General features: G+C 43.3%; 2 protein-coding genes across 7 annotated transcripts in view; one reads left to right on the top strand and one right to left on the bottom strand.

Annotated features, from left to right (window-relative positions):
• CEP95 (centrosomal protein 95) overlaps positions 1 to 3,776 on the bottom strand; it is a 40,059-nt gene extending 36,283 nt beyond the window's left edge. For 3 of the 6 annotated variants that reach the window (XM_075903918.1, XM_075903913.1, XM_075903914.1), the window contains exons 1-2: positions 3,406 to 3,502; positions 1,683 to 1,811 (exon numbers count right to left, since the gene is read on the bottom strand). In XM_075903918.1, the coding sequence (XP_075760033.1) occupies positions 1,683 to 1,811; positions 3,406 to 3,427 (151 nt within the window). In that variant the 5' untranslated portion in view covers positions 3,428 to 3,502. Of the gene's footprint in view, positions 1 to 1,682; positions 1,812 to 2,983; positions 3,115 to 3,405; positions 3,628 to 3,653 lie in introns of those variants that run through there. The other 3 variants (XM_075903917.1, XM_075903916.1, XM_075903915.1) reach the window with 3 other exon arrangements.
• Positions 3,777 to 8,927: 5,151 nt separating this feature from the next.
• Positions 8,928 to 17,158, top strand: DDX5 (DEAD-box helicase 5). Its single transcript, XM_006110598.3, has 13 exons — positions 8,928 to 9,125; positions 10,512 to 10,677; positions 10,892 to 10,988; positions 11,071 to 11,204; positions 11,350 to 11,415; positions 11,943 to 12,084; positions 12,165 to 12,325; positions 12,590 to 12,762; positions 13,067 to 13,177; positions 13,483 to 13,544; positions 13,625 to 13,684; positions 14,936 to 15,160; positions 16,479 to 17,158. Exons 1-13 carry the CDS (start codon positions 9,100 to 9,102, stop codon positions 16,859 to 16,861), a joined length of 1,806 nt encoding a protein of 601 aa, XP_006110660.1. The 5' UTR covers positions 8,928 to 9,099; the 3' UTR covers positions 16,862 to 17,158.
• Positions 17,159 to 20,390: the final 3,232 nt, after the last annotated feature.

Raw genomic sequence — 20,390 nt, 5'->3', positions numbered from 1 at the left:
GTTTAAGCAACATTTAAAGACTACTCAACCTTCTATGCATTACATTTTTCAAACTTGTTTGTTTGAATGTTAAACTACACAGTATATTACCAGAAATACACATGATTAGGGCCCTATCTAATTCATGGTCCATATTGGTTAATTTCATGGTTATAGCATTTTAAAAATAATAAATCTGATGATTTCAGTTATTTAAATCTGAAATTTCAGTGTTATTGTAGGGGTCCTGATCCAATAAAGGGGCTAGGAAGATCATAGGCAAGGGTTCCAGTACTGCTACCCTTGTAGGCAAGGGTTCCAGTACTGCTACCCTTACTTCTAGGTTGTTGCTGGTGGTCTTTAGAGCTCGGCAGCTAGAGAGCAGCCGTTGCCGGCCAGAAGCTCAGCTCTCATGGCAGAGTCACTGCCAATAGCAGCGCAGAAAGATAGCATTGTATGGTATTGCCACTCTAAGTCCTGCGCTGCTGCCTACAGAGCTGAACTCTGTCAGCAGCTGCCACTCTCCAGCTGCTGCGCTCTGCAGACAGCACTGCAGAAGTAAGGGTGGCATGGTACCATATCGCAACCTTTACTTTTGTGCTGCTGCTGGCAGTCCCTTTGCTGCCCCCCCATGGGCATTCTGCAGTATAACTGTTCCTCCTACCAGACACCACCTTTTTCATTTTATACGAAAATCGAATTCTACACACATTCCATTATCTTGGCAGAATCAAATCCTTACCGGGGATGTTAAATATCGGTTAATTGGATAGCCGATTAACTTCATTAATTCTCATCTGTTAGTCAACCATTCTATAGTCCCCAGGGGTGGGGCCGGCAGCCAGTGTGCTCTGGCCCCACTCCTGGGGAGATCCCTGCAATCCTGTGCTGGTGCCTCTATCAGAGGCAGCAGAGAAGGGTGCCAGGCAGGTTCTGGTCCACAAGGGTAGCCAGTTTAAAAACCAGTTCCTCTCACAGTGCAGCTGCCTGCCACCCCACACTGCTACCTCTAATACAGAGGCAACAGCATGGGATGACAGCAGCTACTGTCTAAGGGGGGCAGGTCTGAGCTTCCAGACCCAGCACGAGCTGGGCTGCCTGCCCACCTGGCTTCTAATGCACTTTAAATGCAGAACTGTAGTGGGGTAGGTCCTGGACCTGGCACAAGCCAAGATTGAGCCAGGCTGCTGACCAGCCTGCTAAAAAATTTACTGGCCAGGGGAATGCGTGTCGTGTATAGTATTAACCTATACGCTTTTACTTATCGATTAATCAACTATACTATTACATCCCTAACCCTTACCTTGCTTTAAGTTACGATAAGAAGAAACTTCATACCAAATTTGGTAGTTTTAGGTCTTACCGTTTAGGAGAAGTTCTTGAACAAACAAACTCAGAGACAGAAATTTCTAAAATATATAGTAAGGAAATAACATAAAAGCACACAAAAGACCTGATTTCACAGGGAGAGACCAGATTTAATAATCTGCCGTGTCATTTTCCTGGATGCAAATTTGGTTGGGCCATATGCATAGTGTATTCTACTGGCCTCAGTTTATTTTGTGATTTCACTTTTGAAAATGTTATTGCACTTGAGAGATTAATAAATTCCTCTCCTACTACACTTGTATTTATGTCTGTATTCACACAGACATGAAAGAAAGCCACTATAGATATAAATTATATAGGAGCTCTGTTCCTACCTGGTACTTTTTCTCCCAAAATTGACTCATAAAGACGCACAAATACACTGGCATCACATTCTGAGAGCTTCGTCACATGTAGATTTATATGACATTTCATAAGAAGATCATTGGCAACATCAACCCATTCTATTAAAAAGAGTTAAAACATGTAAATGACTTAGCTAGAAAAGTACAAAAATTTTCAATGTACAGTGTGATGGAGAGAGACTAAGCAAAAGGCTCATGTAACACTTTTGTTAGTAAAAAAATGTCTCTTTATACCTACCAAATAATTATGTATTTTTTATTTACTGGTGGAAGCAAAAGACAGGAGAGAAAGACAGCCTTTTGTCCACCAAATTGTTTTTTGTTATGGAAACTGGTGTGTTCTTTGCTATTTGGGCAGAAAAATAAAGAGGAAAAATTAAGTATAATATGAAATGCACAAATACGCAGGGGACAAGCAAGGCCAGCTTTAATTTAAAGGCAGTCACCTGGGGCAACAAAATATTCATCATGGGAAGAAGGGCAGAAGTTTGTTGGTAGCCTACCAGAGGTCCAGAGAAACAAATTAACTCCCTCCCTTGCCAGCAGTGCTGACACACACACATTTCTCTTTTCTGCCCTACACAAAAGGTTTTTCTGCATAATTTTAAACAGATAAAGTGTATGAAACAGACTATTCAATAAGTGGCAGATAGCTTAGCAAATTGTTGGCAGAGCAGCAAGAGCCTTTTGGTGTCCAGATCTATTTTTTCCTCCACAGGCTGAAGGATACCTACATTTGCCTCCCAAAACACTCGCCCTCCTATTTCATTTTCACATTATAAAATTAAAGGATACTTTCTGGTTGTTTAATTGTCCTTAGGCTATGGCCAAATAACTTGTTTCATTTTCAGTATTAACATATTAAATGAGGTCATCTGGGGATTGTTCACCCAAGAGAAAGCCTCAGAGTCTGTAATTAAGTTACAAGACAAGAGAAGGAGAAAACACAGGGCCAATAAGATTGCAGGTACTGGCTCACAAAACAGTACTGAGACAGGAGAGAAAGACAACTACTCATATGTTCATTGTACAAAGCTGCGAGCTTATATGACTGCTCAGGAAAGATTCAAATGCTGCCTCCCTGATAAACAGACTGCCCTCAGCTAAGGTTTTTATTTCTCCTGGTGGTGCACTGAGGCACGTGTGAATGCGCACATACAATTATGCCTCACACGGGTGGAAAAGATTAGAGGGAACACTGCTCCCCACCTAGTCCAGCATGGGGACAAGAACAAGAGGCAGCCTGGCAGGTGTGTGCTGTTCTACTTAACTGTTATAGACAAACATAACTCTGAGGACAAGTCCAGAGGGCTCCCTGCTACAGCAGTCATTCCCTCCCCCCCCCCCCCGGCCCCACACAGATTTCCGGGATGCATGGCAGCGATCCACCCGAGCTCAGCAAGCTCACGGGTGGGGACTCAATAAGATGGGTGACCACACAGGGCACGAGCCCGGGGTTCAAGGGTGAAGGGTTCAATCCCGCCTCGCTCTCACTCGGTGACCCTAGTCACGTCACTTAACCTGCCTGTGTGCTGCAGCCAGTAGCGCGCAGGGCGGGTGGGGAGCTGGTGCCCAGGGTGAATAGGGCCAGGTAAGTAGCTCGAGTTGGGAGGGAGGCGCCCCATACCGCCCCCGTCTCCCACCAGAACCCCCCTTCCCCCCGCCCGTGGGGCTCCCTTGCACGCCCCCCCACCTCTCTCCTCAGAGCTGCCCATGATGTGTTCACTGGGACGCGATGCCGAAGCTCCCTCAGCGCGCCCAACAACAGCTCCCTTACCCCCGCCCTTCCAGGATATTTAAATATCGCGTCAGCACTTCCCCCGCAACGATTGGTCAAGCCGGAGCCGGAAGAGGCGGGACTTCCTGGCGAGCTGCTTCTTTTTTTTATACTTTATAACTCCGCCACCCCCGTTTTCTACCCGATATCGCAGATGTTTTCACCGTTTCGGGGTCTGATTAAACACCGGCTACGTTTGTCGCTAGGGGTATTTCGCCGCCGCGTCGGCTCCGGTTGCTATAGCAACCGAGAGGGGCGGGGTCTCTTGTACCGCTAAGCAACGCGCGCGAATTAGCGCTCGCGTTTGGGTCATGTGATCCTGGCCAACCCTCCTCCCAGCCCCCAGTCTCCAGGGTTACAGTTGGACTATGACGTAGTCGGATTCTACTTGAGCAAAACCGTGAGGAATGCAGCGTGTGAGCCGCGACCCCACGAGTGATGGCAGGTCTCACGTGGGACCTTCCGCCTTGTGGAGCGCTACCAGGGGATTGAGGGCACCCACAGGAGAGGCCTGTGAAAGCCAGACTAGTCACCACCCCATCTCTGACAGACAGTTATAGGGCACTGGTGAGACCCCAGAATGGGTCACGACCCTATTTTAATGGGGTTGGCAATGCTGGCTTAGATTTGTGAGTCATGAGGCCAAAACTGAAGCCTGAGCCCCACTCGCGGTAGGACTCAGGTTTTAGATCCTCTGCTTGGGGCTAAAGTCCTCAGGCTTTGGCTCCCTCTTCCCCACCAAGCAGTGGTTCCTTCTTGGGGTTGGTGCAGTAGTTTTTGTTAGAAGGGGTGGGGTTGCAGTGTAATACAGTTTGAAAACTCCTGCTATAGGATCTCACACACACACAATGGACAGCACTAGGGGAAAACCTGGCATGCACAGGTAGAGTTGACACCCTTCCAGGATTGGCCGGGAATTAAAGATTATGTCGTGATTAAATCTCCAGAAATAAGGTTAAACAAAATTGGCTACCTTATAGCAAACCCAATGAGAACAACAACGGTGTCCCAAGGAACTCTTCTCTTTGCCCTGGGAGTGATGTGCATTTCCCTGCACCCAGTGTCCTAGGCAGGGTTGCCAACTCTGAGGTACAAAAAAACTGGAATGTTCAGGATGATCTTGAGTTCATAAAACTAGACAGCTGGCAAAGTGTACTGAGCACCCTTACAACAGATTTCCCATTATAGATATCTCGAATCAGGGATGCTCCTGTAAAAACAAGGACAAGTGGCAACCTGATTCCTACTGCCCACAGAGAACAGTCTAGGAAGGACAGTGTGGGTATGCCCTCACAGGAAGCCTCCCAGAGAAAGTAATAGGGTCATATCAGAGGGTGGAGCACCCACAACTCCTGACAGTAACAGTGATGCATAGGATTTCCAACTCTCCCAGAATTGATGGACTGAACACCATTTGCGGCAATGGCATCTGGTCCGAAATGGCATTCTGTTGGGAAAGTTTGACACCCTAGTGATGCAGGGTATCATTACATACACAGAACAACGTAAGTGTTCCAGGACCTATGGAAAGAGAGGCAGGGGTCCCCTTGATCCTGGTTTGAGTGGAACCATTAGTCTGAGAAATGTTCACTAATGGGTAGCACAAAAATTCTTACTCCTTTCAATGGCTCTAGCTCAAAAAAAACCCCACAAACCCTAAATCCTATAATAAACATCACTTCTGCATCTCACTCTTTTTGTTTCTTCCCCTTATCTATGTTCATTGTCTATCTTCACTTTAAATTCATTGAAGCAGCAGCTATGTGTTATGTTTAAAGCATCAATAATCGTATTACAAGTCAATAATGCATAATGATAGTGAAAAGTCTTGTATGTTGACTCAGAATAACATAATGAATGATAGAAAGGCATAACAAACAGTTCTACAGACTGCTAACTAAAGACATACACTGTACATCTAATCACTCTGAAATAGAGTATTATGCAAGATTACTGGATGTAGACTTTCAAGGCCAAATTCAGGTGTCGAGAAGGCTTGTCCCAGTAGATATAGAATCATAGAATCATAGAATAATAGGACTGGAAGGGACCTCAAGAGGTCATCGAGTCCAGCCCCCCGCCCTCAAGGCAGGATCAAGCTCTGTCTACACCATCCCTGACAGATGTCTATCTAACCTGTTCTTAAATATCTCCAGAGAGGGAGATTCCACCACCTCCCTTGGGTGGTGATTCCACCACCTCCCTTTATATGAAGTACTGGGGGAGGAGACGGCACAAAATGAGAGAGCTCTGGTCAAGTTTGTCCTAGGAAATGCTGGGAGGAATTTGTCAATAAAGGATTTAGTTTAAGCTGCTTTTCTTGAACATAGAGGATTGGGATTAAAGGGAAATGAGGCTTCAGGAGTGCTTGGGAAGATAAGAAAGCACAGGAAAGTTTTTGATCTTGAAAGACTTGTTCTAGAGTGTAGGAATGTTGGGGACTCTTATCACCCCAATGCAGGAGAAAACTTTGAAAGATGTTGCCTGCTTATGTTTACTCCCCTTTACTGCTGTCACTGAAGTTTCCAGCTTTCCTTAGCTGCAATAGATATCCAGTGACCTAAACACATTTGCTTATCCATGAAACAGTGGCTAAAAGTTTTCAAAATTCTATATTGCATCAATCCATGTTACCCCAGAATCTGGAGTGCCCTGTTCATTAATATCCCAAACACATGTAATGTATGGTACCTGAAGAAGGCTGAAGACAAAAGCATTTGGGATCTTAATTACTAGTCTGAGAGCAGTGAATTACAGTGACATACAAACCAGAAAGTCAATTATATTGACTCTAGTACCAAATCTGGGTTTCAATATAAGCAGAGACCTCCATAAAGCCATGACTTAATTGATAAATGAACATATCATGCCACTTGGTATAAAAAAGGAAGGAGCAAAGGAAAAATCAAATAGCTTTGCATATTCAAAATATAGCATCTAAGGTTTCTTTGTAAACTCCTTGGGAAAATAACCATCTTTTTATTCTTTATACAGCAGCTACCACAATGAAGTCCTGATTCATAGCTAGATGCTATGGGCGTCCAGTCAGAAAACAGAATGTGAGGAATGATTAGGAAAGAGAGAGATAATAAATAAGAAAATGTAATACCTCTATATAAATCCAGGGTATGCACACATCTTCAATAGTGTGTGCCAATCTGGTCATTCCATCTCAAAAAATATATTAGACTTGGGAAAGACACAACAGAGAAGGGCAACAAATATGATTAGGGGTATGGAACAGCTTCCGTATGGGGAAAGATTAAAAAGACTAGGACTTTTCAGCTTGAAAGAAATTTAACATCGGGAAGATGATATAGGCCTATAAAATCTTGACAGATGTAGAGAAAGAGAATAAGGAAATGTTGTTTGCTCTTTCACAGAACAGAAGACAGCGCTGTCCTGTGCTATGGACAGTTGAGGAGCAACCATCCCAGGATCTGCGCTTTTGGGGTCAGTGTGGGGCCCAGGGCAGTCCAGGGAATTATCAGGGGGCCTGGTGCTGGCAGCAGAGATTGGGGCCACCCCTGCTGGAAGCAGGAAGCAGTGACACATTTGGGAGCTAGCAGAGCAGAATAGGCAGGAGCCAGGTACTTCTACTTCCTGCTACAGCCAGTGAGTGCTGGGATGGGCCCAACTCCTGCTGCCAGCTCCAGACTTACCACTAATTTAAAAATATCCCATTGTTAGTTTAGTATGGGAGCATCTCCACTGTTCCTAGCAGCAATGGAAGCTCTAGGGAAAACTGGGCATCAGCAGGTGCTAAAGCAATGAAGGAAGAATTTCTGAAAATGGTGCAGATGCAATATGTAGTGAAACATGAGGTAATGTAATGGTAAATGGGTAATATGAAATACTATATGCTGAGTGGGCAACTGATTGCAAGACCAGACTAAGAGTAGTTTCTGTGGGCATATCTAGTGGGGTTCTACAGTGTCAGTCAGGGGTCCAGTGCTTTTAGTGATCTGAATTAATGACTTGGATAATAGAGAATATGCTTATACAATTTGCAAATGACACTAAGCTGGGAGAAGTTGCAAGCACTTTAGAGGATACGATTTCCAAATTCCCTTTACAAATTGGAAAATTGATCTGAAATCAAGATGAAATTCAATAAAAACATTGCAAATATTTCACTTAGGAAGGAAAAATTAAATGCACAACTACAAAATAGGAACTGTCTAGTTAGTAGTACTGCTGAAAAGGATCTGGGGTTCTCATGATCACAAATTGAACATTTTAACAAGGTGATGTAGTTAGAAAAAAGCTAATATAAATCTGCAATTTGTATTAAAATAGTGTTGCAGCTAACACTATAGTTAATTGTCTTGTTTTACTTCACAATGGTGGTGCATCAGCTGGAGTAGTGTGCCTAAATCTGAGTACTAAACTTTTGGAAAGATGTAGGTAAATTGGAGAAAGGCCAGAGAAGATCAATAAAAATTATACAAAGATTTAAAAAAACGGTGAGGAAAAGTTTTAAAACCTGGGCATATTATTCCCGAGAAAAAAACTGACAGAGAAACCTGATACAGGCTTGAAATATGTTAAAGGGCTCTTAGAAAGAGGACCATGAACAATTGTTCTCCATAGACACAGTAATGGACTTGGTCTGCAGCAAGATACAGGAAAATATTCCAAATAGCAGTTAAGCAGTGGAACAGGCTTCCCCGGGGGCTGTCACTGTTAAAGTCTTTCAAGAACAAGCTGGACAAACACCTGTCAGGGATGATCTGGGTTTATCCTGCCTCTCTGAAGGTTTGTGGACCTAATGACCTTTCAAGGTCCCCTTCAGCCCCAGTCCCAGGATTCTACATAAAACAAAGCTCCTGACTCCCAACGATCATGAACCACCTGCGGAGTCACATTTACTAGGTGTGTGTGTGTGAGAGAGAGAGAAGGGAACAGCCATGTCAGAACCTGGGGCTGTTGGGGGCAATGCCCTTTTGATGAGAGTGGGCTGGTTCCCCTATACAGCCTCGGGGCAGAGAGAGGGACTGTGCAGCGCCCCAGCTGGTTAATGCCCCCCTCCCGCTCCTCTTCCATCATAAAGGGGCTACAAAGGACACAGTAGGCCTCTGATGACAACAACGGAGCATGAGGGGGAGGGGATGACACCACCAGGAATGCGCAGGCGCGGGCGGCTCGCGCTCTGAGAAGCGTGGGCGCGAAAGGCTGAAGTTAGGGGGAGGGGAGGACGCCGCTCGAGGGCTTTGGGCACGCGCCTGGAAAACGGAAAGGGGGCGGGGATGCCGGGCAGTGACTGTAGCGCGAGCCACGCCCGAAGTGGAAAGGGGAACTTCCGCCTGCGAGGGTAAAAACCGGCCGGCGAAGCAAAAGAGAAGTCGAGAACCTAGCGCTCGCGGCCACGCCCACAGGAGGGGGAGGGGAATACGGCTGCTTCGGTCTCTGACGCAGGACAGAGGGAAGGGTTCTGAGTTCGCGTCACGACCCGGTTCCCAGCATTCCCTGGGGCGCCGGCTATATAACCGGCGTTCGGGCGCTTCGACGCTCCCCATTCATTAGAGTCGCCTGCAGTCCCTGACCTTCCCGTACCTTCTGCCTCTCGCTTCAGTGCTCGGGCTCGTCTCATCCGCCGCCGCCATTGCTATGCCTGGATACGACATGGACAGAGGGTGAGTCTGGGGCCCCGGCCGGCGCTTGCCGCCGTGTTTCCTCCGAACGGCTCTACCGGCCGTTGAACCATGTAAAATGGCGGCGGGGATGGGCGCCCTCTCCATCGATCCGCGAATGGCGGGAGGGGCCGCTGACTGCGGAGGTGGGGGGCGATGGCATCGGATCCCAGCAGTCGGGGGCACCTGGGGGGGGGGGGGGAGAGTGGTAGGCGAGCCCGGGGGCTGGTGACCGAATGCCGGTGAAGTACAAACTCGGCTGAGCAATCTGCCCTCGACGGTTGGGGATCGTCGGCTCCGGGTTGTGGGGGGGGGGGGGGGAGTTCGGGAACGCGCCCCTCCCCCCGCCGCTGCTCGGGCTCCAGGTCTCCCGGTTTGGTGGCTCGGGCAGTCGGAACCGTGTTTGGCGGTTTAACGGGTCGTGCACGCGCCCCTCCGGTGACCGAAACTGCCCCCTTCCCGCTCCGGAACCGCCCTGGGCAGATGGCGTCTGGGGCTAAAGCCGGCCGGCTCTTGCTTTGTGTTGTGTAAGCGGATGTGAATGGCCGGCCCCGCCATGCGGTGACTGAGGGGAAATCAAAATGCCGGCTGCTGCCTTTGTTCCTCCCCCTCCCCGCCCAGCCTCTAAAATGGCAGCGGCTGGAAAATGTGGCGTAGACAGAAATGAGAAACAAAGGAAACCGCGGCTGCCGCTCCGCCATGTTCTCCGCGGGGGCGGGGGCACTTCGCCGCCTAGCCCGGGTGGATGGGGACGGGGCCTGGAGGGGCGAATAACCCTTCACGGTGCCCGTTGGCCCAGTTGTGAGATGGGGGGTGCGTACTTGGCGGCTGAACGGGATTTGGGGGCGCTGGTGATTTTATCGTTTTCCGTCGAAGGGACTCCGATGCGCTTTTTATTTGGGACCCAGCGTCTTGCGGCCGGTTTTGTTTCCTTACCCGAATTCGTTGCGCTTGTTTAAATTAAAAAGCATCCCATAGGCACCCACTTACGAGAATGTTTCTAGATTTCATAACGCCCCACCCACGGGCATACACTGGCTTTCTTCAATCTCTGACGCACACTGGGAGTGTCACTTCTGTTACCAAGGCGTTAGGGCTAGCCTTGTTTTTGTTTCCAGCGATTCATTTTAAATGCTTTAGAAAATTAGGTGCTCCTTTATCTGGGGTGTTAGGTATTTGGTGACTAATCCTAATCTGCTGCTTGTGGCTTTTATTATACTTTGGAAGTGAAAACGGGCAGCTAAATGCTTTCTCCAAATATTGATGAACACAAATTAGGAATTAGCTATATTGAGAATTTTAGCATTGATCTGACTATGGAAGTGAGTTAACTGTCACATAAGAGACTGTTACATTTTGCAAACATTTTCATGGCTAATAATTTTTTAGGTTTGGTGGCCCTCGATTTGGAGGAAGCAGAGGCGGACCATTATCTGGAAAGAAATTTGGAAACCCTGGAGAAAAACTTACGAAAAAGAAATGGAACCTAGATGAACTGCCCAAATTTGAGAAGAATTTTTATCAAGAGCATCCTGATGTAGTCAGACGCACTGTGGTATGTACCTTGGCTGTTTGCTTAATTAAAATTGTTTATCTGTGCAGGAATTGACACTTAATGTGCTTTTTACTTGACGACTTATTATGTGGGATATGAATCAGTAAGTTTAGAGAAATTATTACACTTCATTTGAATACAACTGATTTCAGTCAATTTGCAATTTTGTTCTAGATAAAGCTTTAAATAATGCTAATGTAATTATGTTTTGCAGCAAGAGGTTGAACAGTACAGAGCAAGCAAAGAAATCACAGTGAAGGGCCATACCTGTCCAAAACCGCTTATAAATTTCTATGAAGCTAACTTTCCTGGTGAGTACAGATACCTGTATATCCAGGGGTTCACTCAGACATCATGAATGCAAGCATCTAATTCATTGGTTCTCTTTTGCAGCAAATGTTATGGAAGTAATTCAGGGACAGAATTTCACTGAACCAACTGCTATTCAGGCACAAGGATGGCCTGTTGCTTTGAGTGGACTGGATATGGTTGGAGTAGCACAGACTGGATCTGGGAAAACCTTGTCCGTAAGTTGTAACTTTACAATGTTCAGGTTATGTAACTGCATTTCCATGTTCAAAGTGTTACTAATACATAAAACTGCAAATCTAGTTACATTTCCTAGTGTTTTAGATATATGTATGTATAACATGAGTTTTTGTTTTCACACAGTACTTGTTGCCTGCTATAGTGCATATAAATCATCAGCCATTCCTGGAGCGAGGAGATGGACCTATTGTGAGTATAAGAATATGAAGCTCTTTTCTTTTAGAGGAATCTGGCTTTCTTAAATGCAAATTGTTGGGGTTGGAGTATGTGGATTGAGTAGAAAAGTTAGGCACTTGAATGCTGCATCATTATAAACCTTGCAAGTAGTCAGTTTCATGTTTTAGCTAGTCCATCAGGCTTAGGTGCATTGTATAGACTGTCCTCTAAGACTGAAGAATTCAAAGTGTGCTTCCCAAAATTGGATTAGCTTGAGGGCATAACCCCCTGTGTCAAAAGATGGCTGGTTTTGAGGGTACTTGTTGAAGGGTATCTTGGCAGTGAAACCTAAAGAAGCCTATTACACTTTTTAAAGTGTTACCGGAAGACAATCTTATCCACTTCTAAAAGATTTTTGGTCATCTTTTGGAATTTGTTTGCCTACATAAAACTTTGACTCTTGTAGCTAGCTTTTCTCTAAATAGATTTGGCAAAAATTGAAAGATTTTGTGCTTGTTTACCCTGCTGGTGTACTAATTTGATATTGACAATGTTTATAGTGTCTGGTGCTGGCACCAACTCGAGAACTGGCTCAACAAGTGCAGCAAGTGGCAGCTGAATATAGCAGAGCTTGTCGTTTGAAGTCTACTTGTATTTATGGAGGTGCTCCAAAGGGACCACAAATTCGTGATTTAGAAAGAGGTAAGAATCTGTTAACGTATGGACATAGGCAATATGGGAACTTTTTTGTCGGTTATGCTAAGCTCTGTGCTTCGTTTAAGGTGTGGAAATCTGTATTGCAACACCTGGAAGACTCATAGACTTCTTAGAAGCTGGAAAGACCAATCTCAGGAGATGTACTTACCTTGTACTTGATGAAGCTGACAGAATGCTTGACATGGGATTTGAACCTCAGATCAGAAAAATTGTAGATCAGATAAGGGTAAGTTAAAAGGAGTCCTGTTCTGATCTTTACTGAATCAAAAGTAATCTACTTAAAATTAAATAGAAAGCAAGGTGCCTACATATATTAATCACAATTTTTGTAATCAAACTTTTGAATTCAATCCCCATCAGTTATATTAACTAAATTGGACTGGATCTAACCTGTCCACTGCATAGCTGGGTGCAACATTTGCTACATTGCTGAACTATGCAGTTCTACTGGGGTGACTCAAATTAATAAACAGTCTTAATGTATCTTCAGCCTGACAGGCAGACTCTAATGTGGAGTGCAACATGGCCCAAAGAAGTTAGACAGCTTGCCGAAGACTTCTTGAAAGAATACGTACACATCAACATTGGGGCATTGGAACTAAGTGCAAATCACAACATTCTTCAAATTGTGGATGTATGTCATGATGTAGAGAAAGATGACAAGTAAGTAGTCACTTGAATTTGTGCTTCCCAAGGCAGTTGGGGAGTGTAAAACTAATTCTCAAAGTCAGATGTCTTCATGGGATCTACTAAATTAATAGAATTAGCAAATTTTCAGTGGGGTTTTCCTTTGATTTTTATTTCACTTATGATGAAGTTTACCATAATTTAAACAACTTAGTGTGGGGCTTAAAAGTTGGTTTTATTTGGAGTCAAATTGTGACTTTTAATAGCACTAATAGAAACAATATGCTAGTTTTAGGAATCTCCTAGTTGTGCTTTTGATTAACTAATTTTTCTTGCAAAGGCTTATTCGGTTGATGGAAGAAATTATGAGCGAGAAAGAAAACAAAACTATTGTGTTTGTGGAAACCAAAAGACGATGTGATGATCTTACCAGAAAAATGAGAAGAGATGGGTATGTTTCCTCTAACTTAGAATGTTTAGCTTATTTAGATTTCACTGTGCAGCTTAGCTATACACCAAGCTAAGCTTCTGTCAGTTCACTGATCCAAATAACTTGCCCTCCAGCAAGATCTATTTTTAATTGATGCAGTATAAATTCATTAAATGTTTTTCAGTTCCATTTTAAGAGCTTGAAACTGCTCCACTTAAAAAGCAGAAGTATATAAACAGATTGGAACCATACATATTTGCAGAGTTCCTGAATTTGTTCTGTGTAGGTATAAAATTGATAATCACTCAATGTAAATACGCTTTCAGGTGGCCAGCAATGGGTATCCACGGTGACAAAAGTCAGCAGGAGCGAGACTGGGTTCTAAATGGTAAGTGTGATTCAAGCTTGTTCTTGGCACTCTTCAGATTTTTTTCTCAAATATAAGCTAATCCAGTTGTTCTGTTACAGAATTCAAACATGGAAAAGCTCCTATCCTGATTGCCACAGATGTTGCATCCAGAGGTCTAGGTTAGTACAACTCCTGTAATGTCAGTTGCCAGAACATTTAAAGAAAGTTCATTGCTTTCTTTAACCTCTGCATTTTTCTAAGTTTTTTTCACATAAAGGTGCAGTCTTTGTGGCAAGGCCTAGGCATGACAATCGGAGGACTCGAGGGGGATGGAGGACTAGTGGAAATGATCGGCTGGCTGCTTCCAGTCGAATAGAGAGGTGAAAGCTGAGAGCATTGTGTGCCAGTAATCTTCAAAAGGCAAAGACCATCTCTTAAACTACTACCCCATAAACTGTTCTCTCATGAAACGGCAGTTTTCATTCACAGTTCACGTTGCCCTGGTATATTTTTCTGTCCCATGCTTTGCATGATTTGCCATGGTGCAGTGCTGTAGCTCTGTGCATACTGTTCACTGTGATCTGTGGGTCTTTGAATTTCAGTGACTTTGCTGAAATGTCGAAGAAAATAATTATATGAACTTCATTGTTCAATGAAATTAAATTCAACCTTGAAATGGAGAGAGCAGCATTAAAATGTACTAAGCCTTGTACAAATTGGTGAGTACTGGCACATGAGATCTGAGAAAAAGTCCACCTCTCACTTTAACAAGTGGGGCGGGAAAGCAATGGCTTCTCCTTTTGAAAGTCAAAGTTCCTCCTTCACCTATACACCAGTCGTCATGTCGAGACCTGCCAGAGAGAGACACATTCTCAAGTGAACCCTGGCTTCTTGGAAGCGCTTGCCTAGACGAGACACAGTGCATAAAAACAACTTGGTGACTTTGGGGGACAGGTATGTTTTTCTTGCAGCTGCGGTTGAAAGGTCTTGGCAAGACAAGCAGTGTGGCCCATTTTTTTTGAGCTTCTGATGAGTGTGTATGTGAAGGACCTTGTGTGTTTTTACTCTAAGGTCCTCAAATGAGCACATGAAGAGGCTGCTGTGAGATTTAGTGGCCCTACTGCAAGAAGCATTCAGAAGTCACTTGATGATTGTAAGGGAACTCTTGAGTTGGGAATGACAAGCAAATGCATTCTCCTTTATGGTAAGGTTTTTAGATCACTGGGTGGGTGTGATAAGATTGGTACAGATGGAGTGTACATACTCTTTTTCTCTTCCACAATATTCAAGCAAAATGGATAATTCTAACAACATTCTTTGCAGCCATTAGCTTCTTACAAATATAGTTGTCTAACGTTTATTTTTGATTTGGCTGTTGTGGTGTGCAAAATCTTGTACATTGCCTTTTGCTGCACTGCAACACTTTACAGATGTGGAAGATGTGAAATTTGTCATCAATTATGACTACCCTAACTCCTCAGAGGACTATATCCACCGAATTGGACGAACTGCCCGTAGTACCAAAACAGGCACAGCCTACACATTCTTTACTCCTAACAATATAAAGCAAGTAAGCGACCTCATCTCTGTGCTTCGGGAGGCTAATCAAGCTATCAACCCCAAATTGCTTCAGTTGATTGAAGACAGAGGTTCAGGTAAATACTCAATTTACACACTTTGTCAATGCATTTTTTTTGTAGCCTGTTAGGACTTCAGACAAGTATTTTCAACTTCAGTGTTTCAAGGCCCTCTACTGGAGAGGGATACTACCATTTTACTTCAGGAGTGATTTAAGATTTGTCATCTTGCCAGTTAAACAGATTTTTACATTTGTTACTAAATGTATTGAATCAATGTCAGTTGTGCAGAAAAAGTAATTTAATTATGGCTTGTGGACATTAGGGATGTGACTTTAGTAGAACAGTTAACCAATGAGTCTGGGCCCATTTAGTTATACAGAGAGCCCCCCTCTCCTCCTCTTTTTGTATCATGCAGTGGGTTGGGGGGTTGCTGGGACTGGTGTGTATGGGGAGCTGTCTCAAAAGTGTGGGGGAAGAGGGTAGGCTGCCTTTGCCTCCCCTTTGACATGCACAGGATGAGGGGAGAATGGGGGCCATCTTAAAATCCAGTTCTCACCTACCCTGTGTGTGAATATCTTTACTGAAATTTTCAGTGGATACACATTTTAACATCCTTAGTGGACAGATATAAAATACTGTAGTTATCTGTAATAAATTGCTGTCACTTTGAAAGCAATAGCAAAGATTGGTAACAGAATATACTCTTACATAAAATCACTTTCTTTGGTACCAATCTGCTATTACACTGGGGTGGAAAAATGTTTGTCCAATATCAGGTTCCCTTTATTCCCATCCTCCATTTCACCTCCAGTCTTTTGTGCAACCTCACTTTTTGCTTTTTAGGATTCTAATGCTTCTCTAATCAGTCCATTTAAGTGCTTATTGGCTATGTAGAGGCGATGGATCAGATGTAGACCGAGACCCTCCTTCAGAGTTAGGCAGTCTGCACTATTTTCCATAACTGTTTCAATATTAAATAGGGATGTAAAATCCTGTTTAATCATTAACAGATTAAACATCAATGTTTAACCAATTAAAGGGTGGGTGGATGGATTTGCAGTAATTGGACTGGAGTGGCCTCCTGGTGCAGATGGGCTACTCTGGCCTGGCTGGAGTCCCCCATGTTTGCAGCAGGCTCTGCATTACTTACACTGCCTACACTGTGTGGTAATGGGGGCGGGGGAGCTGCTCCAGCACCCACTGGTTAACCAGAACCAGTAAGTCTCACCCATTAAGGGTGATACTGGTTGACTCTTCATGTGAAGAGTTTAATATTAGGAATGTGAAAGTTGTGCACAGAATTTGGGTGCCTTGAAATGCAGGCAGATACGTGCCTGAATTACATGGATATTGATGCTTGACTGTCACTCACCTGGATCTTTTTTCTTCACAGGTCGTTCCCGAGGTGATCGACGTGACAGATATTCTGCGGGCAAAAGGGGTGGATTTGGTTTCAGAGAGAGAGAGAACTTTGAGAGAACTTACGGTGCAGTAGGAAAGAGAGAGTTCGGAGCAAAAGCCCAAAATGGTGGCTACAGTGCACAAACCTACAGTAATGGAACTCCATTTGGAACTAGCTTTGTATCTGCTGGCATGCAAACTAGCTTCAGAGCTACTGCTAACCCTGCAGGAGCTTATCAGAATGGTTACGATCAACAGTATGCAAGTAACATTGCAACTATGCACAATGGTATGAACCAACAGCAGTATGCGTATCCTGCCACTGGTGCTGCTCCTATGATAGGTTACCCAATGCCAGCTGGTTATACTCAATAACTTAGAAGTATATTTAAATGTCTGTTTTTCATAATTGCTCTTTATATTGTGTGTTATCAAGACAGGATAGTTATTTAAGAAACTTACGGAAAATGCAGAAGTGACTACAGTGCAGCAGTAAATTATGGTGCACTTTTTCGCTATTTAAGTTGAATATTTCTCTACATTCCTGAAACAATTTTTAGTTTTTTGTACTAGAAAATGCAGGCAGTGTTTTCACCAAGTAAATGTACAGTGATTTGAAATACAGTAAGAGGGCAGTGCATGGCCTTCCAATAAAGATATTTGAAGACTGAATTTTCTGTGAAGTGGAAATTTACTTAAGTACATGAACCTACATTGGTGAACAAGCGATAAATCTTAAATCCTAGAAAGGCTTTTTTTCTACACCTTCATTTATCCTCACATAACAGCCTTTGATATATTGCTAGAGAACCAGCCTAATGCATTCTAATGCTGTGGCTTCGTTTTACTGGTTAGTAACATTGAAACGCCTTTGGGGAACATTAGCTGAACTTTACTGGCAGAACTGGCATCAGATCCAAAATTGAAAGTAGTTTTAGGCATGTTTGACTAGAGTAGATTTAATCTGAAAATACATTAGGTGAAGGCAAAGAATAATATGTAGTTTTCTACAGATGCTTTTGACAGCATCTCAGAGCAAGCGTGCCTAAAACTGATCACATCAGCTGTGAATTAACTTTGGTGCCTCAAGCCAAGTACACATTCATATAATTTTCTAAAGGGCAAGAGTACTGTGTAATTGTACAGCAGGTTCTCTAATGGTGGTGCATTGAAACTTATTGGATGTTTTGTCAGCTAATAGATGTGACACAAATTCCCCTTGAAACTTGGGAATCCAAGATCTAGTGATAAAACCTTGTCATTACAATAATAACTCTTGGTATACAAATAGCACTGAAATCTAGGCAACTGAACCAGGAGGAATGACAAGTCTTTGGTTAACACTCAGCATGTACATAGAAAATTGTTAAGATCTAACTCAAAAGGTTCGCAAGCCCTTGGTTTCCAGATTCGTTTTTGGGTGCAAGGAAAAACCTTCATGTGAGGCATCTTTCACCAGGCATTATAGATGAGCCCTGAATTGCAAATTCTGTTTTGAAATCATCCAGCCTCCCAATGTTCGACAGGTTGTAGTCTTTCATATTATAGACAGAATGCAATAGCATGGTTCATTCTGTATAAACCAGGGTATTTTGCTAAATGCTAATATTTGTATTCCTATGGTGGTAAAGGGCCTGGGGCTTGAAGACTGTCAATTCCTGCCCTCATGACACTGTCATGCTCCACAGAAGTAGGGCAGAATATAAAGAACTGAAACAATACTGGGTCGGGATAGATAGCCTAAGCCCACAAACTGACTTCTCAAGGTATGCAAATGTACCATTTAAGACCTGAGAGGATAGCATTTTGCTGCTGGATTGTTCAAAGGATGCTCAATGCTAGGGGAGCTACTGCAAAAAAAAGTCCATTTTGAGAGTTGTGTACATTTGATTGGTAATAGGGTGTACAATGTTGGTCAAATATATTACCTCAGTGTTTAATGTCCTGGATCTGACAATGACTACACTGCCAAATGGAGTGTAGGCATTTCCTAATCACTGATCAAAACAAAGCTATTTATCTGGGTTACATATTTATGGTTTTAACCCAAATACCTCAAACGAAGCTGCTTGAAGTTGTCAACTTTTTTGGATATTTACAAAGGTGTAAAGTATTCACCTAGCATTTCTCTTCAGCTTTTGGGGCCAGATTCCTTGGGGGCAGGGAACAGCAGCACCTACACTAGTAATAGAAAGCAAGACCCTACCACCTCACAGAACATGAATAACTTAAGAGTGATCCATCCCCTGGCATTCAATCCCAGCCTTTGACAGGTAGAATTTTAAGGATACTTAAACTAGTGCATTGTTAGTTCCAATAGCCATTTGTGGAGGATAATCCATAAATGGCTATTCCTTTACTGAGCCTACTATACTTTCGTACCATACAACATTTTGTGGCAGAGAGCCACAAGATGTCGGTGTGTTTGGAGAAGTACTTTGTTTTTAAACTTGCTGTCTTTTTCACTACTTGTTTTGTGAAGGGGAATACAGCATATGCAGCAGTTTCCATCCCCTTTATTTTTACTGTCCTCTGCACATTTTCCCATTCTAGTGCATCTTTTCTGAGGTGGAGACCAGAACTGTGTGCAGAATTAATGGTGTGGACACCATAGATTGCTATAGTGGTATCTTCTGCTTTATTTGCCCCTTCCTCATTCCTGACACTTAAGCTTTTTTTTATACTGCTGCTGTACAGTAAGCAGATGGCAGAGAACTATTAAGGATTACTCTGCAATCTTGTTCTTGAGTGGTAGCTAATTTGGACATCGCTCATACATGTAGTTTTTGTATTGTGTGCATTACTTTGCATTCATCACTTCAATTTTACCTGTTATTGTCACCCATTTTTATGAGATCCCTTTGTAACTTCCTATTCTAAACACTTTTGGATATGACTTTCAGAAATTTTGTATAACTGGAAAATGTTTGTCATCTCCTGTGATCCAAATCATGTATGTGACAGTGTTCCCTATATTATTTGGCCATGGAACCCTTTTGAACTCAAAATAATCTTGCAGAAGCCCTAATACTTGGAGCTGAAAAAATAGACCACAAATAAGGATAAGCAAGGTTCTCAATATGTAGATTAATCTACCAGAGTCAATTTATATTTGTCATGGTTACATTTTTAAATACAAGAAATCATGCTACTCTACGGAAGTGTTGGTGAGAGCAGTGCCTGCTCACTCCCATATAAGCAGCTAGATTGACAGCTGAAGCTTCACCTTGACTGATGTGATGCTAGTATATTCATATTCAGTCACCCACGTGATCCACACTCCCTCAGTGTGGGGATTTATGGTGGTATATAACAGCACTGAATAGTGACATCATCCCTTCTCTGGCTAAGATGGCATTTCACAGACAATTACCATGGCGAACACATTAAAGTAGTTTTCAATAAAATTCACAAATGCTTAAATAAAAATATTAAATCAATGTTATTGTAATGAAATTTTCTTACAGAACCTTTATTTTCACTTTGTGGAACACCATTTGGGAAACACTTATGTATGATGTTGGACAGCACAACAGAGGTGCTAGTACAGCTTCTATTCCATGAACTGGTCACATTCCCTACTCTGCCCTGTAGGCTCCTGCTACAGTGCACAAGCAGAGCCCTCCCCTAAGTCATGGAATCTCTCTACTAGCCCTAGGTAACTGCATGATGGGCATGGGGATTCCTATATGGATTCCCCTTAGATGAAGCCCTATGCAAGCACATACTTCTCAATTGGGGTTTGACAATCTTATTCCAGAATGCACTGACAAGCATCCTAAAATCTAGGCTAAAATGGATGGTTCCTATTTACTGTCCTGCTGTTAGTGGCTCATTCCCTTTCAGCTCCCTAAATTCTGTGCCTGTGTATTATGCTTATCCTCTCCTGCTCTCTTAACTCCTT

Source organism: Pelodiscus sinensis, chromosome 20 (genome assembly GCF_049634645.1).
Source record: "Pelodiscus sinensis isolate JC-2024 chromosome 20, ASM4963464v1, whole genome shotgun sequence".
Taxonomy (NCBI): domain Eukaryota; kingdom Metazoa; phylum Chordata; order Testudines; family Trionychidae; genus Pelodiscus; species Pelodiscus sinensis.
This window is presented reverse-complemented; position numbering and strand designations above follow the sequence as displayed.

Coding starts and splice junctions, on each gene's coding strand:
- DDX5 (XM_006110598.3), top strand. CDS start 9,100: ATGCCTGGATACGACATGGACAGAGG. Junction 10,678..10,891: donor ATGTAGTCAGACGCACTGTG/GTATGTACCTTG, acceptor TATGTTTTGCAG/CAAGAGGTTGAACAGTACAG. Junction 13,178..13,482: donor AGAAAAATGAGAAGAGATGG/GTATGTTTCCTC, acceptor ATACGCTTTCAG/GTGGCCAGCAATGGGTATCC.